The sequence below is a fragment of the Astatotilapia calliptera genome, chromosome 12, assembly GCF_900246225.1.
Source record: "Astatotilapia calliptera chromosome 12, fAstCal1.2, whole genome shotgun sequence".
Taxonomy (NCBI): Eukaryota; Metazoa; Chordata; class Actinopteri; order Cichliformes; family Cichlidae; genus Astatotilapia; species Astatotilapia calliptera.
In genome coordinates, this window is record NC_039313.1 from 4,383,697 (window position 1) to 4,405,689 (window position 21,993).

Here is a 21,993-nt window from a genome sequence, read left to right on the forward strand (position 1 = left end):
CAGAGCGGTTCTCTGGAAAAGGGGAGGGGCTCAGCCACACGGTATGTCATGTAAACACTGGCAAGTGGGATGCCTGATAAATTAATATTACAACAGTTTTAAAACTTTTTTTTTCTTTTTTGTATTTAGGTAGAAAGGCGATCTCAAGTATCATCGATTTTCAAACGTCTTATAAGCAGATAGAGAACATCTAATTAAACAAATGGGACACTATATTATATATGCTAATTTTACACACTAAAGTAAAATATGTAGTTATATATCTGATTGGTGAATGAAATTAGAAGTCAGATGTTTGAACTCAATGACATTTAGTCATCAGTGACATTCATTCAATCTGAAGAAATCCAAAAGCATTATTCTTATTCCTAGAAGTTCATATTAATGAATGTAATAGTGAGTCATTTTCCTAAATAAATAAACATTCAGTCTACTTTGTTTGACTGGGTTTTCTTTGAAAATCCAGTGGTGTTTATTGTCATATTTATAAGATCCACAATTGCCCAAGTATCATCGTATGCTTAATATAGTGGACATGAATGACCCTGAATTGAATAGGAAAAATGAAGTGTTTCCTTCACTGAAAGAGAAGAGTGCAAATGATTACACTTAGTTAGGGACGCACGCTACAGTGTAAGGTTTTATATATGCACATGAATTTGCAGTAACTTTTGTATGTTAATATGTGGAGCGCTCATTGCTCATTATAAAATAAAAAAATAAATAAAAACACAACACAGCAGGATCTTAAACAATTATGTATTGACTGATGGCTTACACAGCCTATGCAATTTCATTTCCAAGATGCTTGGCATATCATTGTCCATTCTTTAACAATTAATAGTCTGACGTGAGGCATCAGACAGTTATCTAAGCCTGAAGGATGCTTCTTTCGATTGGCCCACAGCTGACTTATAAATGACAACTTCCCTTGGTGACAAACCCTCGGTGCCAGATTTTTTTTTCATATAAGCAAATCTTAATGCATTTATTCAAGTTTTGCCAATCAATCAGTTTCTCCATTATTTAGTGACTGAAGTCAGTTATAAAATTAAAACATCTACTGTGCAGGGCTATTGTGATATAGAAAAAGCTTTGCTTTTTTCTGTACTTACAAAAAGCCCTACACCGCTCTCAGAACAGACTTCACCACAAGGCATTTCTCCATGAGGATAATGCATGGGGCAGGTGATATGGCACAAAATAAATCTGGAAGTATAACGTTTGTAGGGCCAGTCTCAGGTTCTGATTTGACCATAATCTTGACAAGTTTGTGAGAGCCAAATTTCTCAGCTGCACCATGTGTGGACTTCCCTAATGCAAAAAGACTTCAAGTGCTGATTCAATGTCCCTGTGCAAGAACAATAACACAAAAACAGTCTATCCCTTGTTGTGTGAGCAGAATGGATTTGCATGCAAAACAATGAGATGAGCTTTACATGAAGAGATAATGGTCTGGGTAAATACATTTCATTTTCAGCCATATGTCCATGTTACCTTGAGAAACAATGAAGCTTTCACATAAGAAATGCCACTTCTAATCATACAGTATATTATGCACAAAATATGATTCTAAGAAAACCAGAGAGAAATCTTCTGTGGCTCCAAGAAAAAAACAAAAACAAAACAAAAACAAAACAAAACAGTATTTCCAAGAGCAAAGTCTACTGATCTAAAAAATGCAACCCATTTAGCCTCATCCTGGTGGTTCCGCTCGACACTGTACTTTGACACATCCATGTAAGGAATTACAAAACAGCCACGACTTTCTAACAATCCGCTTTTTTTCCCCTCCGTGTGAGTGTCGAAAATCCCGTAATCATACAACTTTCACATGTTCGTCGAATATTTAACGGAGTCATTCTCCACATCACATAGTTTTCATATTCAACACCACTGATGAGAGCAACTGTTTCAATAAAGCTTTAAAAAGCAAGACTACCCTGAGAGAAGGTCTAAAACGTGGGCAAGCTTGCCAGACCAGAACTGGCTTGAATGGGTTTGGTTTATTAAATCTGTACACTCTATTTCAATATAATCAGCACATTTTTGTTCCAAGAATGTAAGATAGTATTTTTTTTAGTAATTGTGTAATATATATCTCTACATAATACAATCCAAGTCCTCTGAACTATGTAGACATGTGCAAGTGTTCACTACCAACTTCAACGATACAGTAAAGGCAAAGACTTGTGGACACTAAGTTAGGATAATGTTGATATTTGAGATTTTTCTTGAGTCCTCACAATTATCAAAAAAATCTAAGTGCTGTAAGTACTTCATACACGAGGTATTGAATATCTAGTTAACTGTTCTGAGTATAAAATAGAGGCAAAATACATAAAGAACATCTTGCAAGCATGACAAAGAAACGTCTACAGACACAATACACACGTGGTCAAAGATAATATGAGGGGATACCTGTAACCTTTTGTGTTCTTGAATATAGCGTACTTACAGACTGATGAGAGGTCACACTGTACGTATCATGCTTTTAAACACTGGGAACTTCAGCCTCAAAGTAGATCAACACAGAGCAGGGGTGGCCTAGCTAAACAGCATCTCAGTGCTTGAGGTGTTTTGATCCGTATAATTTACAGTAAAATGCACATTTTCAGAATGTGCAATCAATCGGGTGTTACTCCATAACACATACAAAGGGACGAACAGCAGCAGATTTATCTCATAACCCCCCAGCCCCCCAATCACCACCACCACTCGCTTCATTGTTTGACCCTCTGAGGCGTGAGCTCACACCCGAAGCATGATACGCCAGCGCCTTCCCTCCCTCGGTCCAAACAAGTGTGCGTCATGTTTATGCAAAAGAATGGAACGCATGGTCGTCGCATGATGTGCATCAACATAATCTGAGGTAAACTGGGTGTCCTGTGTCTTGGCCCGTTACAGTCTGAGAACCAGTGCCTTAGAGAGTCAGAGAGGTAAGTCAGAAAGAAATCGTGTAAACTGTGCTCGTGCGAAGTGACTGTTGCACTCACTACCAAAAGCACAAGGGCCCTAAACTGTAAACCTCGAGGATTATTCAAAGCAAACTAAAGAAACCAAAAACACTTCAAAAGTACTCTACTCATTAGGTTTAACATTTCCTTTTTTTTTTTCGCATTTTTTGCAGGGTTTTCAACTTTTTTCTTTTTTCTCGTGTTTTCGCTCAAGTATAATCACAGGTGACTAACTACAGAGGATAAACAGGGTCAGGTGAGTACCATGCTACATCAGGTTTAGAGAAGGCTATTGCAGACAATTCTACAACATGTACAACCACATTTTATACGAGTGAGTTACAAATATTTCAAAACATATCACCAGGAAACTAAGTACATACAAGATGTTGAATATTTAGAGTCTTAAAGGACTATCCCTCAGTCAGTAATAGGATTTCATGTTACTTGACTTAAACTGTCCAGTCTTACAGACAAAATCTGAAAAATTGCTATTCAAAAAGTAGCAAATTTGGTCAGTGTCTCTTTTCAAATAGTTATAGTGCTTTTAATGGCTTAAGACAGGGGTCTTCTTTTAATCTCACCCAGTGGCAATCTACAGAACTTCAGTGTACATTTGATGACACCATAGCTGCAAAAGTCTTCATGTCAAGTCCAATAGGTAAAATGACAGCTAGTGCTGTCACATATATTTCAAAGTAGTATGCATTATCAAAAGGAAAAAAAACAAACAAACTAATACACATTTATAAATTTTTTTTCAACTCTCAAGTTCTTGTAGGGAATTCAACCGTATGATTAGCTCCGTGTTCCCATTTCCTGTGAGTTATCATTCTTGGAGGACAGGCCTTCAGGAGCCACGCTCCATTTAAAGACGTCAGGAAGCTTCTGAGACTCTCCTGTGTGGCGCAAAGGTTTGGATACACCTAAAGTGGACTTAAAACTCCCATTCCAGAGTCTCTTCTCGATTGGCTGCTCTCTCTAACCTGTGGATGATGTTATTGAGGTTGGCCATTTTCTCCGTGCGTCTCTGAGTGCTCCTGTTGAGTTTGGGACTTTGGAAGGGAGGGGGCGGGTTAGGGTCCAGGCTGTGACTGGTGCTCGTCGATGGAGGGTTGGGCAGCGAGGGCGATATGGGCGCAGAGGAGGAGGGAACGGGCGAGACTGACATCATGAGGCCCGGTGAGGATGCAGCAGAGGGCGAGTTGAGGGAGACCTCCAGGCTGCTGCGGCAGGGCTCTGACGAAGCCTTGAAACTGACCGGGTCGACGGGTGACTTTCCGGAGTCTTCCCCCTCGTGCCTGGTCTGATTGCTTCTCTGTGGGCCGTCTACGGAGAGCCCTCCAGGGTAGAGACCCTGACCTTCTTCCTGCCTCAGGCTCTGGCCTGCCAAGTGGGGCTCGCGACAGCCCGCGACGGAGTCCTCGTGCTCACTTTTCAACTGCGGCAGCGGCACGGCTGTTGGAAAACACTGAACCCTGGACTGTTTCGCCGAGCTTTCCCTTCCCTCCTCTGTGTCGTCTTCCCTGTCTAATGCCTCCTGTTTGACATGAGGCAGTGAGGTGTTGGCACTAAGAGGAAGGCTGGAATGGATGTGTCCTGAGGGCTGCTGCAGCCTCCTCTCCTCTCCGTCAGAGTGAGGGCTCCGTGTCACTGAGGGGGAGTAGCTGTGGTGCTCAGCATCCGTGTCATTGTCTGGCAGACCCTCCATCAGCACCTCCCGTCGCATCCTGGACCTGCACACAAATACCACAGTTAGACATTGACTGAAAGAGACTTTAGAGACTAAAGTTTACTTTCTAAATCAGATTTCAGTTGAAGTGTAAGAGACAGTTTATCACAAAATTAGATTTACATATTCTTGCTTTGGCTCTTTAGGTTTTATATTTCAGAAATCAGGACTTGATTACTCAAAAAAAAAAAAATACACGTCTATTTGTCTATTTTCTTTCTACTGGATGTAGACAATAGAAAGAAAATAGTTCCTAAATGAAATTTCTGTAATGTCTCTTGCCATACTATTCAAGAAATGGCTCTATAGCAGTTCTCTTCAACACTGGACAACACAGCTCTGGAGGCCAGAGAAGAAAAAACAGATTTTGATTGTAGTGTGAGCTGTCCACCTAAAGTAAATATACAGTAATAATAAAAACAACAAAAACAGCCATCTGTAAAGGTTACAAAGGACTGGCCTGTAGTTATGAAACCAGTTGATGACGGTGTTGGTTTTGAGGTTGAGCTGCGACGCCAGCATCTCGATGGTGTTTTGAGAAGGGTAGGGCTCTAAAAGGTAGGCCTTCTTCAGGGCATCTTTCTCTTCGGCTCCCAGCACCACCCGAGGCTTCTTCGCCTGGCTGTAGGGGCACAAGTCCAGAGAGGCCAAAGCCGGACTCACACACTCAGAGCGAGTGCTGGGCGAGTCGCTGTCCGAGCCGGTGCTCAGCAGGCCGTATCGCCTCTTCAAATAGGCTGGAGGGCAGACAGAGACATGCAGAGTATGGCATGCAGAGTACAAACGTGTCAGAATCATGTCCTCCGTCATATTACAGAGTAGACTCTGGTTCCCACCTTTCTTCTCCATCTTTTTCATGGCCCTCAGCTTGTCTACATTGTGAGGATCGTTGAGCCACAGCTGCATGCGGACGAAGGGCTCCCTGCCTTTCAGACTGAGCTTGTGCCATGGTTTGGGTCTGGAGAGCAGGTCAGACACCGAGCCCTGCGTCAGGCCCAGGATGGTCTCCCCAAAAAGACGCTGGCCTGTGGAGAACAAATACACACAGGTGTATAGTTGCTATGGTGTCTTTAAGAGGTGTTTTGGGGAGTTTTTTATCCCAAGTTGTGAACTCAGACCCACCTAAGTTATTATCTGTTAGCACCTCTTTGACCTTCTTGGTGATGACATAGGTATCTAGCTCTGGAGACATGGCCACCAGCTCCTGGATGCCCAGTGGGTTTGTGGGCTGATGCAAGGTCATGAGGCTGGGAGTGGATTTCACTCCCTCTGGGTGGGTGGACAACCCCAAGCTCAGGCCCTCTGGCTGCTGGTTCTCTTTACTGCTCTCCATGGAGAGACTCACAGGCTCTACCAGGGGACTTGGGTGGCTGTCTGCTGGGCTGGGAGGTGGGGATGGTGAGGACTGGGCCGTCACTGGGCTTTTATCTGTAAGTAGGAAAGAATAGTCACACCAATCGAATAAATAAATACACGCAGTTGACTATGTAAGCTGTGTGTGTGTTTTTGGGTTTTTTTTTTAGTTGCAAAGTTTCTCAAGCAGTCTAGATATTCTCAAGCGTGTGTTGTGAAATGCAGACTCACCCTGAGTGTGGCCCTGGTTTGGGGGCTGGTTAAGGCTCTGTCCTAGCTGATCCAGTAACCACAGCTGCATACGGATGAAGGGCTCCCTGCCTTTCTGGGTCAGCTTGCTCCAGGGTTTGGGCCGAGACAGCATATCACTCACGCTGCCCTGAGAAAGCCCCAGCACCTGGAACACAAACACTGGTTGATATATTTATGTCATTGCTCACATCAAATGTGTATGTTGCACAGAAACGACTGAAGCTCCAAGTTATTATTGTGAAAGATGGAAATCTGTTTGGTCATGCACTTTCCCCATACAACCACTGGAGGGAGACAATGTACTATAAATCTTCCTGTTTAAAGGTTTAAGTTCGATTTGCAGCACACCTCATATTTGATTATTTTCATATGTGATTTATATTTCTGCGATTCAAATGCGCAAATTTCTGTAGTGATAAATTTTCTTCCTTTTTTTTCCCACATGATCGTATATTATAAAAATAAAAAAACTGCTGCACCGTCTTCAGCTTTAGTGGGACTTGCATTAAAGATATTTTACAACAGTCATATCAACACAGCAGAGAAGGAAGACAGCACCTTTCATATTACTCGAAAAAAACCTTTGTGACACTCGTTATATTTTATCCACTCCAGACAGAATAAAGTGATATATCACAAAGGCTGCCTAGGAAGACACCCAGAGGGATTTTACCGACAATAAAGGCACACTTTCTGGGGCTTGAACTAACAAAACCGATACCGAGTCTTCAGTAGCTCATTTCAGGGAAAATGCAAATAAAAACACACCGTTTTAAAAAAAAAAGATTTAATCTTCTGTGTGTTTGTCACAGAAAATATAACACCTGGGTGAAGGAAAACGAACACGTTCCGCTCAGCAAAGAGTTGTTGAAAAGATGACTTTGGCTGAAAAGTGAAAGAACGTTCCAGCAACAGATCCAAACTCAGAACCTTTCAGCTATGCAGCAGTAAAAACCAGACTGAGATTATAATGTTATTCATTTAAGGAACACCCGATAAAAATTAATTAATTAATAAAAAATAGCCGTATTTCCCTCAGGTTCACACCACAAAAGTCCCACAAGCACATTGCACCACAAATGTAACTCTGAAAGAGATGAGCTGCTCAGATGCCCTCCCAAACCACTGTGACAGCTAGGGAGAATAATATGGTATGGTAAAACTTGCGGGCAGCCTCTAAAAGGTTTTTCAAGGGCACGAATGACAACTCAACCAAACGCAAGCCTCTCAGCTAAAAATGTTGATGGTTAAGAAAGAGATGTGAGAAACTAGGATTCAAAGGAAGAGCAGCAAAGCAGAATCTATTGCTGTCTGACATGTGGGGGAAAGCACCTGAAGGCTTTTTAGGACAATGTTGTATGCAGAAAGTAATAAAAAGGCAAACTTTTAACCGTTTTTTTACAGGGCATATAATGTCAAGACTTCACATCATTATGTCAAGTTTGCTGCAAGAAATTCTAAAGAGCGGGCTAAAATTCTTTCACAGAGACGTCAAATACCAGCGCCGTATTATGCAAAGCTCTGAGCTGCAGATACGGCTACTAAAGTGTCGGGACCTGTTATTAGGTTTAAAAGGAGTCCATTACTTTTCCACATGGATGAGTTTCATGTTCTTTTTTTAACATAATTAAAATGTGTTTTATGTTTACTGAGATCACCTCAGTCTAATATTTCACATGCTCTGAAAATCTGAAAAGTTTAAACTAAATATCATTTTTCTTCTTTTGTATTTGCAGGCTGTTTCATTTGCAGTATGCGTTTAATGTGAAAGGCCAACATCTGACCTTTTCACCAAAGATCCTCTGACAGATGCCATTCTTTGCCAGCTTCTCCTTCACCTGCCGAGTCAGCTCGATGGTGTCCACCTCCCGGTACATGTACATCTCATACTGCTCTGGTGTCAGCGGGGGCACGGTGGGCTTCAGTGCACGGGGGATATATGCTGGATAATAGGAAAGGCGTCCCGGGCCGGGTCCTGGGGACTCCCCGCTTACCGAGGTATCTGATTCCACCTTCACCTCCACCGGCCGGCTCAGGCCCAGCTCGTCCTCGGCAGCAGAGGCCTCCTCACTGTTGGGGAGACCCTCGCCGTTCTCCAGACGCAGCCACGGCCGGGGTAAGGTGGAGGGCCCGGAGGAGGAGGAAGACAAGGAAGGGGAGACCGAGCTGAAGGGCCGAGAGCTGCTTCCGCCGCCGAGCACCATAGATCCCCGCTCCTGAGACCAGTGCTGATCGAAGTAGGTGCCCGCTTCGCCGATTTCTGATTTGACTTTGCGGATGATGTTCTGGACGAAAGCGGCAGGGGAGAGGACGCTGAGGGGTGTCTGGGGGCTGCTCACGGGGTTGGCTGTGCACACTGTAATGCAGCCCCCTTCCTCTTGCTTGATGGAGATGGGTAAAGGCAGGCCCCTGGAGCGCTCGGGGGGCCCCAGACGTTCCACCTGAACTCCTGAGCTAGCAGTCGAAGCCCTGCCGCACACTTCCATCTCCATCAGGGCCTGCTGCTGAGCTTCCATCTCCCTCCTGGCCTGTTCGAGGATGCTCTTTATGGTGTCGTCAGAGCTGCTGCCAGGCCCGTTACTGCTTCTGCCTGATGAGCTGTTTAGAGATGACTTGACATCACCTAAACAAGAAAAACACACACGCTGACACTGACGCACACTCAAAGCACCTTTCCTTTCTAATCTAGATGCATTCAAGTACTGATCAAAATATATAATAGAACTCATTGTGCATAGAAAAAAACCAAAAACAAACAATCAATAGGGCTTTTAACTATGACTTATGACTCGAAGCTTCATCCTCACCCCTCTGGGACTGGATCTCCTTCTTAGCCTGCTCCAGGATATTCCTAATGGCGTCGTCTGACCCAGTTTCAGGAGTTCGGATGCGTGGAGTGATGCTCCCTGCCACAGAGGGTAACAGAAAGAGATGGAGATAGAGAGAGAGGGAGGAGAGAGGAGGGGGTGAGTGGGATGGTTGATCAGAGAGCAGTTCCAAGGCTTTGCTTTTGACTGGTAGATCAATGGCTGCCTTTGAGCGCGTGCTGTCTGAGGTTGCAGTATACGGGAAGCTCAACTTTCAAAAGCTGTGAATCTAGGGAGAAAACAAAGTTTAAAAGTAACACTATAAACATGGCAGAGGAAACCGTGATGAAGTCAAGGATGAGGGCCAAGTAGATTTAAATGTAGAAGGTTTAAATGTGCACAGGTCCAGGAGCTAAGCCACCAATACATCTGCTTTAAAAACCTCTGCGTACATAGTAGCACAGAACTGATGAAGCTTTTCAGTCATATATTGTATACGAATGCTCATAACAAACATCAGCCATCAAGTTTCAAATAACGAGGTCAGAATATCCAGTTGTGTGAAGCCTTCAGACAGTTTTTTCTACTTCTGCCTCTCATTGATGTCAGTGAGAGAATATTTGCCTAATATGGTCATCACAGGTACACAGCTCTGCTTGCCACTAAGCCCAAACAACATGTCTTTCAAAGATTTTGATTGGAAACAGCAACCAATCAGAAGACAGCTGGCTTAAAGGGAAGGGGAAGCTAAATAAGGATTATTTTGAATTATACAAAGTTAGTCTAGGAATAAAAACAGGGACGTGCAAATTAGTGCAATAGGTCCCCGCTAAGCATTCTGAAATGCACTTTGTCTAAAAACTTATTTTATGAAGAATATTTCTGGATACCATTTGTAGTCTGCTTGCAGTGTATGTTCAAGCTTTGGCTGCATGCAAGTAAACAGTCTGTATGGAGAGCCAAAGAGGAATGGCTGTACCAAAATGCCTTTAATAACCACAGTTATCTGATGATGATTTCACTTTTTATTAGCTTCCCCCCCATTTATCTGCATTCAAAAACAATGAACAGAGCACAGAACAGAAGTCTTAGCACACATATCCGCTGGCTGCCGGCAGTCAGCAGACTAGCCTAATGGTTTCCAGACTGGTACTTCTTTAATTAATTTGATTATTTCATCGTTACTGTAAAATATGACCTTCATTGTGCTTCATCTATCGTCATGTATCAGTGCAGTGGATGAAAATCACTGTCACTTCTAACGTTTGATCTGCAAGCCAGCGGTCTTCAAATTATGCTTAAAACAAACTTAAATTGCCAAACTTTCTGACGCTATGTCAGCTGTTGTTATGTGCTGTAATGGTATTGTGTATTGCACTTTATACATCTGTGTGTTGCAGCACGGTTTTCATTTAGTCCGTGTCCTGTCACGGTGTCACGGCTGAGCAGCCGATGTGCTTCAGATGCGAACCCAAATGCAGACACAGGAGAACAGAGCTTGAATTCAAACAAAAAGCGAGCCTTTATTTGGCTGATGGAAACATGAAAACTATGATAAACAATGACTTGAATGACAGACTATGATTTACTATAATGTGGATAACAGACGATGAAACGCTGAACACAGGAAGACTGAGGACTTAAATACACACATGAGGTGATCAGGGGAGGTGGAAACACATGAGGACACAGCTGACTAGAATTAAACATAATGAAAACACAGGGGAGAGTAAAACTAACCACATGAACACACACACAACTTCACAATAAAACAGGAAACTAGACATGACAACACTAAGCTTACAGACCTAAAACACATGATAAACTAGGCAAGAATCCAAACATGGAAACCAAGGAAACAATAAATAATGGCTGCCTTTAACCTAAGCTAGACAGGAATAACACATGATCACAAAGATAACATGAGAAGAATACAAAAATAAACTCAGAGCGATGGGTCAGAGACCCAGGCTGTGACACACAGTAGTTAGCACTCACCTCTCTGTCGGACCTGGATGGTTCTGAGTGCCAGAATGTTCTGTTCATCAGACAGAAACTGCTTCATCTTAATAAAAGGTTCTTTGCCTTTCACAGTCAGCTTCCTCCAGGGTTTGGGTCTTGCCAGGATCTCGCTGACCGAACCCTGGGACAGGCCCAGCACATAGTGGCCAAACACTCGCTGGCCAATATTATGCTTTAGCAGCTGCTCCTTCACCTGGAAGGCGATCTCCGCTGTGTCCAGTTGGTCATCGTCTCCTGCAGTCGAGCTGCCGCTTTCTGACTGGTCGCTGGGCAAGCCGGCATCAACGCTGCCCGCCCCCACAGGCCCTTGTGAGGCTGACATAAGCGCGACTTTGGCTGCATAGAGGGCGGTAGGGAAAGCCATGAGGCCATCCTTTTTAAAGTGTGGAGATAACAGCTGTTTGTGGAGGATGTGGTCTCCTGACAGCCGGTCCCCGGAGCACGGCGACACTGAGAAAGGCCGGGGGAGATCATGGCTGGAGGAGGAGCGGTCCAGGGTGGGGGGACCGGGGCTGGGGGAGGCACGACTGTCCACCTGAGAGGAGGATGAGTGGGATCCGGGCGGCCTGCCTATCTCCCTGCCTGCATCCTCAGAATGGTCATCATCTGGTGACAGAAAAGCCATCTCACTCAGGACACATGGGATGTGTACAGCTACATGGCTTTAACAATGAAGACCTAACTATTATTCAGCTTATAAAAGATATTTCCTGAATTAAATCGCTTACTTTATACCCTTGCAAATCCAGACTACATTATGCAAACTCAGTTTAAGCACAGAGATTTAAATGTGGAAGTAATCAACTATAGAATCAGCTGCCCAGTGAGTGCCAAACAAACAGGCAGTATTTGGTAGATGACAAAACTCAACACCTTTTAGAAACTAACAATCTCTTAGTACTAGTTTTCTTTTAACTTTATAGGCTAAAAAAAAGAGACATTTATTTTACCATTGCTGTGTAGTATTCGGGTCTTATCCACCAGGTACTTGTGAGATGGAAGAAAGGCCTCTTTATCCAGCAAAAGAGCCTCTGCAGCCTTAGCAGAATCCTACACACACACCCACACACACACCCACACACAAAAGCTGTTAATTCTAGATTAATCAATTGTAGTGGCTGCCGATATCCTTATATTGGATATAATGGATGATGGACCAGTGATGCATTCAATTGCACTGCTGTAGTTTTATTCTCTGGCACTAAGGCTACGTCCACACTAGCTTTAGATTTGAAAATGGCGTTTTTGTCTGACACTAGCGTTTTCAATCGTTTTCACAGAGTTGTGTGTCCACATTGAAACGGCCGAAAACGCTTACGTTCCAGTACTGCGCATGCGTGAAACGTAAGAAGATTCGACCTGCTTCATTTCTGTCTGCCGCTTATTTACTTTCCCGCTCTCTGAAACGTCACGGCAAAATGTTGAGGAAAAGCACCGAGTTTTTTTAAATGGACTAACAATGAGGTGGAGTTGTTGCTGTGAGTAACACAAAAGTACAAAGTGCAGGAACATGCGTACCTGGGATGAGCTGCCATTGGCTGAAGCCAGCTTCATTACCTTTAGGATACTACGGCGAAAACCAAAAGAAGCACAGTCATATATTTAGATGTACATTAACATTACTATGAATTACTGACACGTTCGATATCAATCAACCACCTGAGTTCAGTTTTAATCTCTTCATAGTCCATCTGGGATTGCAGTTTAGCTTCTAATCTCTGAAACAAAAACACAGAAGGATAATATTTTCCTCTGAATTAATAAGAGATTCTGCGGACGGAGGACTCTTCCCCACATTTCCCATCATGTTTCCCAGCCACTCACCTCTATAGCTTCTGTCTTATAGGCTACCTGGCGCTCCAGCTCTAGAATCTGATTGGCTGAGGTTTCTTGAACTTCCTGCAGTGTGAACTGCAGCCGCTGAATGTTTTCGAGAAGGCGGAGGATTTCACGGTCTTTAGCCAGCAAGGCAGCCTCCAGCTGGGAGGGCAACACCTCTCCCTTCTCGTTCTTCTCCTGACAGGGTGACAGGAAGATGTGACAAAAGGTGTAAGAGTGAGGGAGAGGAAAAAAGTGATAAAGGGAGTGAGGGCAGCCTGTGAATCACAACCTCTGCTGTGGTAATGAAAGGTGAGAGAATATGACTTCTGCAAAGATGATGAGGTTGCAATTAATAACATATTATAATTCATCTCAGAGACTGATAAAAGACAACATTCAATATTTCTACACCAATTAAAAAGCCCTCTGGCAGGGATTTCATAATTTCATAATCTGGTGATCTGTACAGAACAAAACGTCAAACGTGGTTTGAACATTTTAAAAAGGTATGTGTATATAATACGTTTTTAAGGTGCTCTAATATCTAGTTAATGACCACTTTGTTAAGTACGCCTGGTCAACTGTTTGTTAATACAAATGAATTAATCAATTAATAACATTGCAGCAGCTCAGTGCATTTAGACATTTGGGCATGGTCAAGATGACCTGCTGAAGTCCAAACTGACCATCAGCCTGGGGAGGAAACATGATTTAAGTGACTTTGACCATGACATCGTTGTTGGTGCCAGACGGGCTGGTCTGAGTATTTCAGAATGACGCTCTACTGGTAATTTTTCTACACAACTAACTTTAGGGTCATTCTCTGTAAACCCTAGAGAGTGGCAGTGGGTGAATATGCTTTATTGATGTCACAGGAGAATGTCCAGACTGCTTCAAGATGATAAGGCAGCAACAGTAACTCAAATAACCACTTGTTACAACCAATGCAGAAGAGAATGTCGAACTTGAAGAAGTTAACAGAAGATTGAAAACAACATTGCCTAATCTGACCAGTCTCAAGTTAGATGCGATATTTGGATGGTAGGGTCAGAATTTGGCACGAACACCATGAAAGCAAGGGTGGACCATGCTGCCTTGTATCATTGGTTTAGGTTGGTGCTGGTGGTGTTGGTGTGGGAGACATTTCTGATGGCTGCTTCCAGCAGAATGAAACACCATTGCCCAAACTTAAAATCACCTCAAACTGCTTTCTTGAAAACAACAATGAGTTATCTGCGCTCAGAAGTCACCAGATCTCAGTCCAATAGAGCACCTTTGGGATCTGGTGGAATGAGAGATTCACATCATAGATCTATGATGTGAATCTCTCAGCAGCAACTGTGTGATTCGTTGTCAATATGGACCAAAGTCTCTGATGAATGTTTCCAGTGCCTTGTTGAATCTCTGCCATGAAGAATAAAGGTGTACTGATGTGTGTGTGTTTATCTAGCTGTTGTGTTACATGTTATGGTATAAACTGTAAAAAAAAAAAAATGGAATTAACAAATTTGTGATTATTTTATTAGTAGTAGTATTACATCAACATTATTTGATTGATGTGCTAACATGTGAACTGAAAATGGTGTCAAACATAAGACCCACAGGCAAAAATCCAGCCATTGCAGGCTTTGCAGAGTGAAACAATTGGACAAAACACATGGAGTTACTTTGAGACTTTTCACTGTATTTTTCACCAGAAATGTTACATGTGGTACTAACTTATTCTTATGAAGGCATTTATGGCTGTTTGTTATCTTTTCTAAGTTGCAATTTTGAGGGCGGGGCTCTGGGGAGTCTAATCCATGTCCGATAGTGTTCCTTTGTTTGTTTTTTTAAATCCAGGTATGCTGGTAGTGTGTTTGGGATCATTCATCACTCCATGAGTTTCAGTTCAGTAGTCCAGTTCTAGTGTAATTTAGCTAACCTCAGCCTTTTCTCCTGGTTTGCGTTCCTCAAACGGGCTTCTTGACAGCCATCCTTCCACTGAGACCGTTTCTGTTGACGCTTCAGTGAACAATCGGCTAAAAGGTCAAGTGTATCTCTGAGGTCTTGTGTCAGACTTTGCTGGATTTGTTCCTATTTCTGAAGGACATCACTTTCAGACACCATTCATCTGTTGTAGATTTTTTGTTGTAGGTTTTTTAGACCAACTAGTACTTTTATTCTGCACCCATTTCCTCTATTTGCTAAGGACACACTGCCCAGCATGCTCAGATATGCCAGGCTTTCGACTAATAGCTGTAAAATTTGTAAATCACCTTGTTTTAATGGATTCAACTTAAGAAATGAGAACATGTGAGTGTGGCTGCTAGTAACAACGTGTCTAAAGATAAAACTTAAAATGGATTTTTTGCTGAGCTGTGTATTTTATGATATATAAACACGATAGCTTGAAAATATTTGAATGAAATCTAATCACATCTATATCACATTTGACCTCTGCTCTCTCGTTTCCACGTGTGCCTTTCTTTCAAGTTGACCCAAAAATCTGTTCCATCTTTAAACAAAGTCACGTGAAAAGAAAGAGAACAAGCTTAACAGTTAGAGCCTAATATTATATTAGAAACTGAAGTTATTCATGTCCAGTTATTTACAAATCAATACCTATTATCCACTATCTACTCCTACATAATGTTTTTATACAATACTATTCAATACTATGGTCAGGTACAAGGACTGGATTGAAAATGAATGAAAATAAAGTAAAATATCTCAAAATGATACCTGCAGTTGACTAATAAATTATTTGTGGCCATTAAAAAAACAAAAACAAAAGAAAAAAATAATAATAAGAAAAATAAAGTATTTTACACCCAACATGTAACAGTTCTTACCCTGCTAGTGCCCTTTGCTGGATGGCAGCTCCCTGCGGTGACGCTGTGGCCACTGGATAGCTGTTCCTTTAGCCTTTCCACTTCCCTCTGAGCCATTTCCGCTCTCTGCGCACAGACACGGCATCACAGCGTTACAGTTTTCATACACCGGCCACATCAATTGGCTAATGAGTTGATCACAGCAAGAGCACACTAACATAGTAAATCAAAAAAAAAAAAAAAAAAAAGGCGCCCTCGCTCAGAAAATTTAGCAAAAACCTGAGCAGGGGCCCAAGGAGGTGAGTGCAGCCACTGGTTTATTCTGCTGCGAGGGGTGTTTAGTCAGCCCACTTTATTCCCCAAACTGTTTACCTGCTCTGTCACACCCGGCCTGCTAATTAATGATTCATTTTGAGAACATTTATCTGGGAGCGGTTGGCAGAGAGCAGCAGCAGCAGAGAGAGGGAGAGAACGAGAGCGAGGGAGAAAATCAGAGCAGAGAAGAGGGAAGCAGAAGAAAAGAAGTATCACCAGGACAGGAAGCAATCAAGGCAATGAGATAACTAAGAACCCCGGCGTTCGGCACTCCGGCATCAATCGCGCTCGGCAGTCTCCTGTTCTCTGCTGAGTGGAGCCGTGCTGCCGTAGCACGCCCACCGACCGGGCTTCGGGTTTACATTCACTAATCACACTCTCAGGGCACGGGAGGCAGAAGGGGGGAGGAAGAGGAGAGGGTTGGGGGGGGCACAGGGCGGAGGGTGCCTAATTAAAGCCGAGGCTTGATTACAGGAGTGATTACCTTAATGAAGGAGCATCTCAATCAGAGGAGTGCACAGGAAGACCGAACTCACCTGGTTTGCTTTCTCAAGACTCGCCATGATGCCGTCGACCTCCTCCGCCCTGCAGCACATGCACATCCAGACAGAGAAGGTTTACTGGCGACATATTTTCAGTTTCAAATAAACAAAACAACAAAACCAACTGCTATTACACATTCTGCTGCACACGAAAAAAAAGCTGTAGCGTGACAGTCATATTTCAGGAAAGCTATGGCCCTATAACCAAATACTCACCAACAACAGGAAATGCATAATAGAGTTTTGCAGAGTTTTGTTTCACACATATACTTTATACTCAAAACGACGTTCTAACATTTACTACACATAAATCATTATGCACAGAATATTTGGGGAAAAAAACTGTTCAACACACTAGAGGCTAAAAGTCCCTAATGAACTGGCAATTGAGTTTTATCACTGTCTGTATTCTGGCATTTCAGTACCTCAAATTAGAAACTCAGCTGGGATTTTGGAAAAAGTGAGTTTAAATTCCCACCCCCTACAGCTAATATGTTACCAAGCATTAAAAAAAACTATCAATTATAATTTGAGAGACATATTTTCAAAGCAAAGTCCACAATAACAAAAAATTAACTCCCGAACTGTTTATTCCCTCAAAATCATGGAAATATTCTCAATATAATGGATTTTTTTTAATCCACCAGGTGTAACCGGTGTCTATGTAAACCCAGGTCATTAATAATCCTAGATACCCCAAGAACAGTTCTGATGGCACAACGTCAGCGGCCGAGCGAGCGGATGCATACACGAATCGTGTTTTTTTCCCCTCAGAACTCTTGAGGCTGAACTTCCAGCCTCCATACATCTAACAATCAGAGAAGTCTAATTTAAACAGAAGCTCAGCAGGATCATTCATGAGGTGTGTTTGAAGTTCAACAGTTTCATTTTGCACACATGGGATCAGATTTTCAAAAGGTAGATAAGGATGAATTAACGAGAACGCTGTGATTGATTTAAATATGCACATAGGTTTCTCAAGTTTCGGGACACAGCAGTCCTTTTTAACCAAAGGAAATAAAACTGTTCAAAGAACACATCAGACTTTTTAAATCCTTATTAAACTAACTATATTCAGCCAAACCCTCATTATCTTTCATGTTTGCGCCTATCTGCTCCATTGTCTCACATCAAAAGCTGTGATTACCTGAAAAATTATTAATCCAATGGGATCACAAGAACGCACAAATACAATCTTTCAATACTTGTGCATAAGACATTAAGACAAATGAACTTGACAATTTTGAGAGAACAGCTGCTCTCTCTCTCCTATGTGGTGCACACTTCTGCAAAGTTTAGAGGAGCTAGACTTGTGGCTTGAGCGTGCAGGAGGCAGGACACATGGCATCCATGCACTACTAATAAATGCACCAGGAGATAAGCTGCTCTATTCACTCATCAACACGATGTGGCTTTGCAAGAGAATCAAGCTGGTGCAGGTATGAATGCAAATGTCTGATTGGACATCTACATTCTCACATGCACTTCTGTCAGGTATGTATGAGCAAAGTTCAGGAATGCAATGCATGCGTGAACGTGGCTGTAGTGCAGCTATCTGTCAGATGATGCCTCCGACCAATCCCGTTCTTGCAGTTGGTGCAGCCCCAGTTTTAAAGGGTCATGGGCATGCCCAATAAGGCCTGTATAGATGGCGTCCTCCTGACAGAAAACACTAACAGGTGTCAGTTCTACGTTTAATGAACTTGTGCACTACGGAAAATGTTTTGTATTGATTACCTGTTCAGCTACTCAAGCCGAGGCAGACAAATAGTTTTTCTTATCAGCACCGAGGAAACAGTCAGTGAGACTAATAGAGGCCCGGCCCGGCGCTCAGACGCTTGGGGTCAGGGCGGGATAGCTGCAGCTTGAGCTGCGGAGTCGCTGCTGCTACTGTCGGCCTTGAGGAATGCGACCGGGGCAACACGCACACACAGTATGACAAACTACATGACAGAGATGCTCTTTCACATCGCAGCTCTTTGCAAAAAGGTAAGGCCAAACTGAAAATGTGTCCAATCCGACAAAATGGATGGCAGCGGGTCTGGAGACATCAGTTCAATTGCGCCAAGGATTAAGCCTGGGAGAAAATCCATTAGCAGCGGCTGACTGTGCTCTAGAGCACAACCCAAACAAAGGAGTGTTTACTTTGAATGTCTATCGACATCCTTCATACAAGCTCAGATTCATTTCAGCCGTGTGGTGGATACATTGCGCTCAAAGACCAGGACAAGGTAGAGTGTTTTCTGAAGCAATCTTTAAATGAAGCAATTCTTCTTGAGGGCTGTCAAGGCCCAGCTGCCAGTGAAAGCAAACACAGACCTCTCTCATCGACCTGCATTAGTGGCTGAGTCACTCTCACTCTCTGCTTTTACAATGGCATTCCTCAGCTCTACACTGGACGTGAGTTTATGTAGGTAAAATAAGAGCGGCTTGAGCACTCGAAATGCTACGGTGATGCTGGCGTGCAGCCGTCACGACTGTGGGAGGGAGCGGGGAAAAACCTCTGAAATTTGGAAATGTGTGCCAAAGTAAACAGAAAACGTGAGATGAGAGGCAGACTCTTACTTGTTCGTCATCTCCTGGTTGTATTTACACCGCAGCTCCAGCAGCTCTGTCTGTGCAGTGTTCAAAGCTAATGAGAAACACACAGGGGGGAGTCAGAAATTCATGTTAAAAGAAGAAAAAAAAGACACATGAACTTTTACCTTAAAGCTACATTGTACAGGTCCAATTTCAGGATGGATCAATATCCATTCCAGATTCAAAACACAGCTTGTTATAAGTTAACAGCTGACAACTTACACTGACAAGATATATCAACTTCTCATTTTTATTTATGTAAACACGAGCACCAATCGGGGAGCAGTGTTGCAGCAGGGGGCACCATACTGCAATTAGACAAGCAATGGTTCTTTAATGGGTTGATATTAAATCTAACAGCTACAGCACATGCCAGTGTTTAAACCACTTACATGAATGCAGAACTTTGATCTTCTCCTCGGCCTCTGATAGTCTGTCAGCCATGCTAACATCAGCGCTCTCCTCCTCCTCCCTGAGAAAAGAAACTCTTGTCAGTTCCTGCCTACATCATGGCCATACGTTAATGCGCACTTTTAATGTTAATCAAAACCAAGTAGAGCAAAGGGAAAATGCTTTAAATTACTGAAATGCTGACGTGTTTTGGGCCACATTTGATGCATGTAGATAAAGCCTGGCCACATTCTTTTGCCCGTTTTACTGCGTTGTTTGTTTTTGCCCACTATAAAAAGTTTTCCAGTATACAGGGTAGTCCATCCCAATCTGGAAACACTGCTAGTGTACTACCAGGCTTTTCTTCTGTTCACTATCCATTTCACTATGCAGCATGCTAACATGATACCCTTAGAGCAACTAATTTTTCAAACTTTCAGATAAAGAACGAGCAGCTGCCTTAAAAAGTTCAGATGCAGTCAGCTGCCTCCCATTACCGCCATGCTAGAGCTGCTTGTGCTAATTTTAAAATATGTTAGCAAGGTACACAAAATGTTCCGCTGTGTGCTGCAGGAGTGGACCCAAACATTTTCATGTATTCCCAACATCTGAGGAACTGAAGACCCAGTATATAACTTTTAGTTCTGACGGTAATATCCCCACCATAAAAGAAAAATCCCTGTGTAATTTTACCATCTGTTTGCTTCTCTCCCACTCGCTGGGCTCACATACACTATATTTTTATACAGCCAAATTTACATTATTTGTATGTAAGGTGTATGAACATATTTTTATGTTTCTGCAGCATTATGTGGTGAAAACACGGCCATTAGAGTCATTTTTTAAACCGCAAATGGCTTCACATAAGTCACAGAAATGACTGTGTAGTGATATTGTCTACATTCATGTTTAAAATTATCACCCAGAGACAATGTTAGAAGGCACAGAAGCCAAAATGGATTTGTTAGCAGTCAACAGTCTTGCCTCAAAAACAGCAAAAAGAATAGACTGGTTCATTTCTGGAAGTACTAGAAATACTTTGGGGTAAAAGTCTGACAAATCAAATATGTGGAGCTACCTGTGAAAAAGGGATGGGAGCTAAAAAGGTGTATTTCAGACAGGGTGAGAAAAGGTGCAGCTGTGTAAGATGGAAGTATTCAAGCAGATTCCCAAAATAACAAACCTCTACATGAGAATAATAAAGTCAGTTTAAAGTCAGCATGAGCTGGAAAATATAATATAATCTTCAATTACATATTTCTTTAAGAATTACAAACCATCGTGTGCACAGGTTATAACGACAATTTATTATTTTTATAAATTAAAAACTAGCTCTCACCCGCCATCATTAGCACGATCCCGGTGGTTCTGCTGTGGGGAGTCTGGGGCCCCAGGAGCCGGGGTGCTGTTTGGGGTCATCAGGGAGGCTGGAGGGCTGGATTCTGGGGCCTCTTTATTCACTGCTGTGTCTGAGATTGCCTGATCGTCCTCTGCGGGCTCTGTGTAAATGAAGAGCCATGAGTTGGTAAAGTGAGGGCTCAGAAATAAAACACGACAGTTTATTTATTTAACGATGTTGCTTGTACACACTTCCTCCGATACTCAGATATATTTCAACACCAGGTGTATTTTAATGAAGCTTCGTATACCTGCAGACACGTACTGCAGCAGCCGCTTAATGTAGATGATTTGAGGCTGACCTGTCTTTTCAAGGCACTCCAGGTGTTTCTTCCAGTGCCCACTGATCTCTCGTACCAGGGCCTCGCTGTCTGGGGCTGAACTCTGAAGCTGCTGCAGTCTTTCCTCCAGGGAATGTGAGGCCTCCAGCACAGGAGCGGGATCTGTGGAAACACGCGCAAACAAATCTGTGCAGGAAGAACAACTGAGATTCACATGATACCCATACACTTCTACTTTTCAAAAAAGGCAAAATAGCTGTTTAACTGTGTGCACTGTCTGTGAAGCACATTACAGAGTTTTCTGCTTCGCACTTTCAACAGAAGCAGGCTATTCCGCTGAGACTTGTTTCCAAAGAGTGACTCTCAGACTTTCCCCACTCAGCCGCCTTTGAAAATTTCACAGCCTGGACCTAATGACACAAGTGCTGTTCCGACCCTTCACATGTTCAAAAATCTAATCTAATGAGTCCTCTCACATGCTGATGAATGGCAAAGACGACAAAAAAAAAGAGAGAGATTACAATGAATATGTGACAGAGACTTAAGTCCCATGTATACACCTAGGCAAAGTGTAGAAAAACTCTGCTCCTGAAAAGGAGGTTAAAAAAAAAGCGGGATTCTTTAGCACAACAGAGGAGCTGTTTTGCAATGCATGCGCGGCAGCACCAGGCCCATGGGGCCAACTAGGAGGCTGTTTCTCAGCTAACAAGTCTCCTCTGTATCATTTGAT

The 21,993-nt window shown here is 42.8% G+C and overlaps 1 protein-coding gene across 7 annotated transcripts in view; it reads right to left on the bottom strand.

Moving 5' to 3' along the window:
* Positions 1-743: 743 nt before the first annotated feature.
* cux2b (cut-like homeobox 2b) overlaps positions 744-21,993 on the bottom strand; it is a 95,997-nt gene continuing 74,747 nt past the window's right edge. For 5 of the 7 annotated variants that reach the window (XM_026186163.1, XM_026186166.1, XM_026186161.1 and 2 more), the window contains 18 exons: positions 21,234-21,425; positions 20,924-21,083; positions 19,587-19,666; positions 19,180-19,246; positions 16,609-16,657; positions 15,779-15,883; positions 12,948-13,139; positions 12,783-12,841; positions 12,642-12,690; positions 12,074-12,173; positions 11,100-11,729; positions 9,102-9,200; positions 8,079-8,917; positions 6,274-6,439; positions 5,812-6,117; positions 5,526-5,714; positions 5,150-5,426; positions 744-4,693 (listed from right to left, as the gene is read on the bottom strand). In XM_026186163.1, the coding sequence (XP_026041948.1) occupies positions 3,895-4,693; positions 5,150-5,426; positions 5,526-5,714; positions 5,812-6,117; positions 6,274-6,439; positions 8,079-8,917; positions 9,102-9,200; positions 11,100-11,729; positions 12,074-12,173; positions 12,642-12,690; positions 12,783-12,841; positions 12,948-13,139; positions 15,779-15,883; positions 16,609-16,657; positions 19,180-19,246; positions 19,587-19,666; positions 20,924-21,083; positions 21,234-21,425 (4,358 nt within the window). In that variant the 3' untranslated portion in view covers positions 744-3,894. The remainder of the gene's footprint in view (positions 4,694-5,149; positions 5,427-5,525; positions 5,715-5,811; positions 6,118-6,273; positions 6,440-8,078; positions 8,918-9,101; positions 9,201-11,099; positions 11,730-12,073; positions 12,174-12,641; positions 12,691-12,782; positions 12,842-12,947; positions 13,140-15,778; positions 15,884-16,608; positions 16,658-19,179; positions 19,247-19,586; positions 19,667-20,923; positions 21,084-21,233; positions 21,426-21,993) is intronic. The other 2 variants (XM_026186165.1, XM_026186164.1) reach the window with 1 other exon arrangement.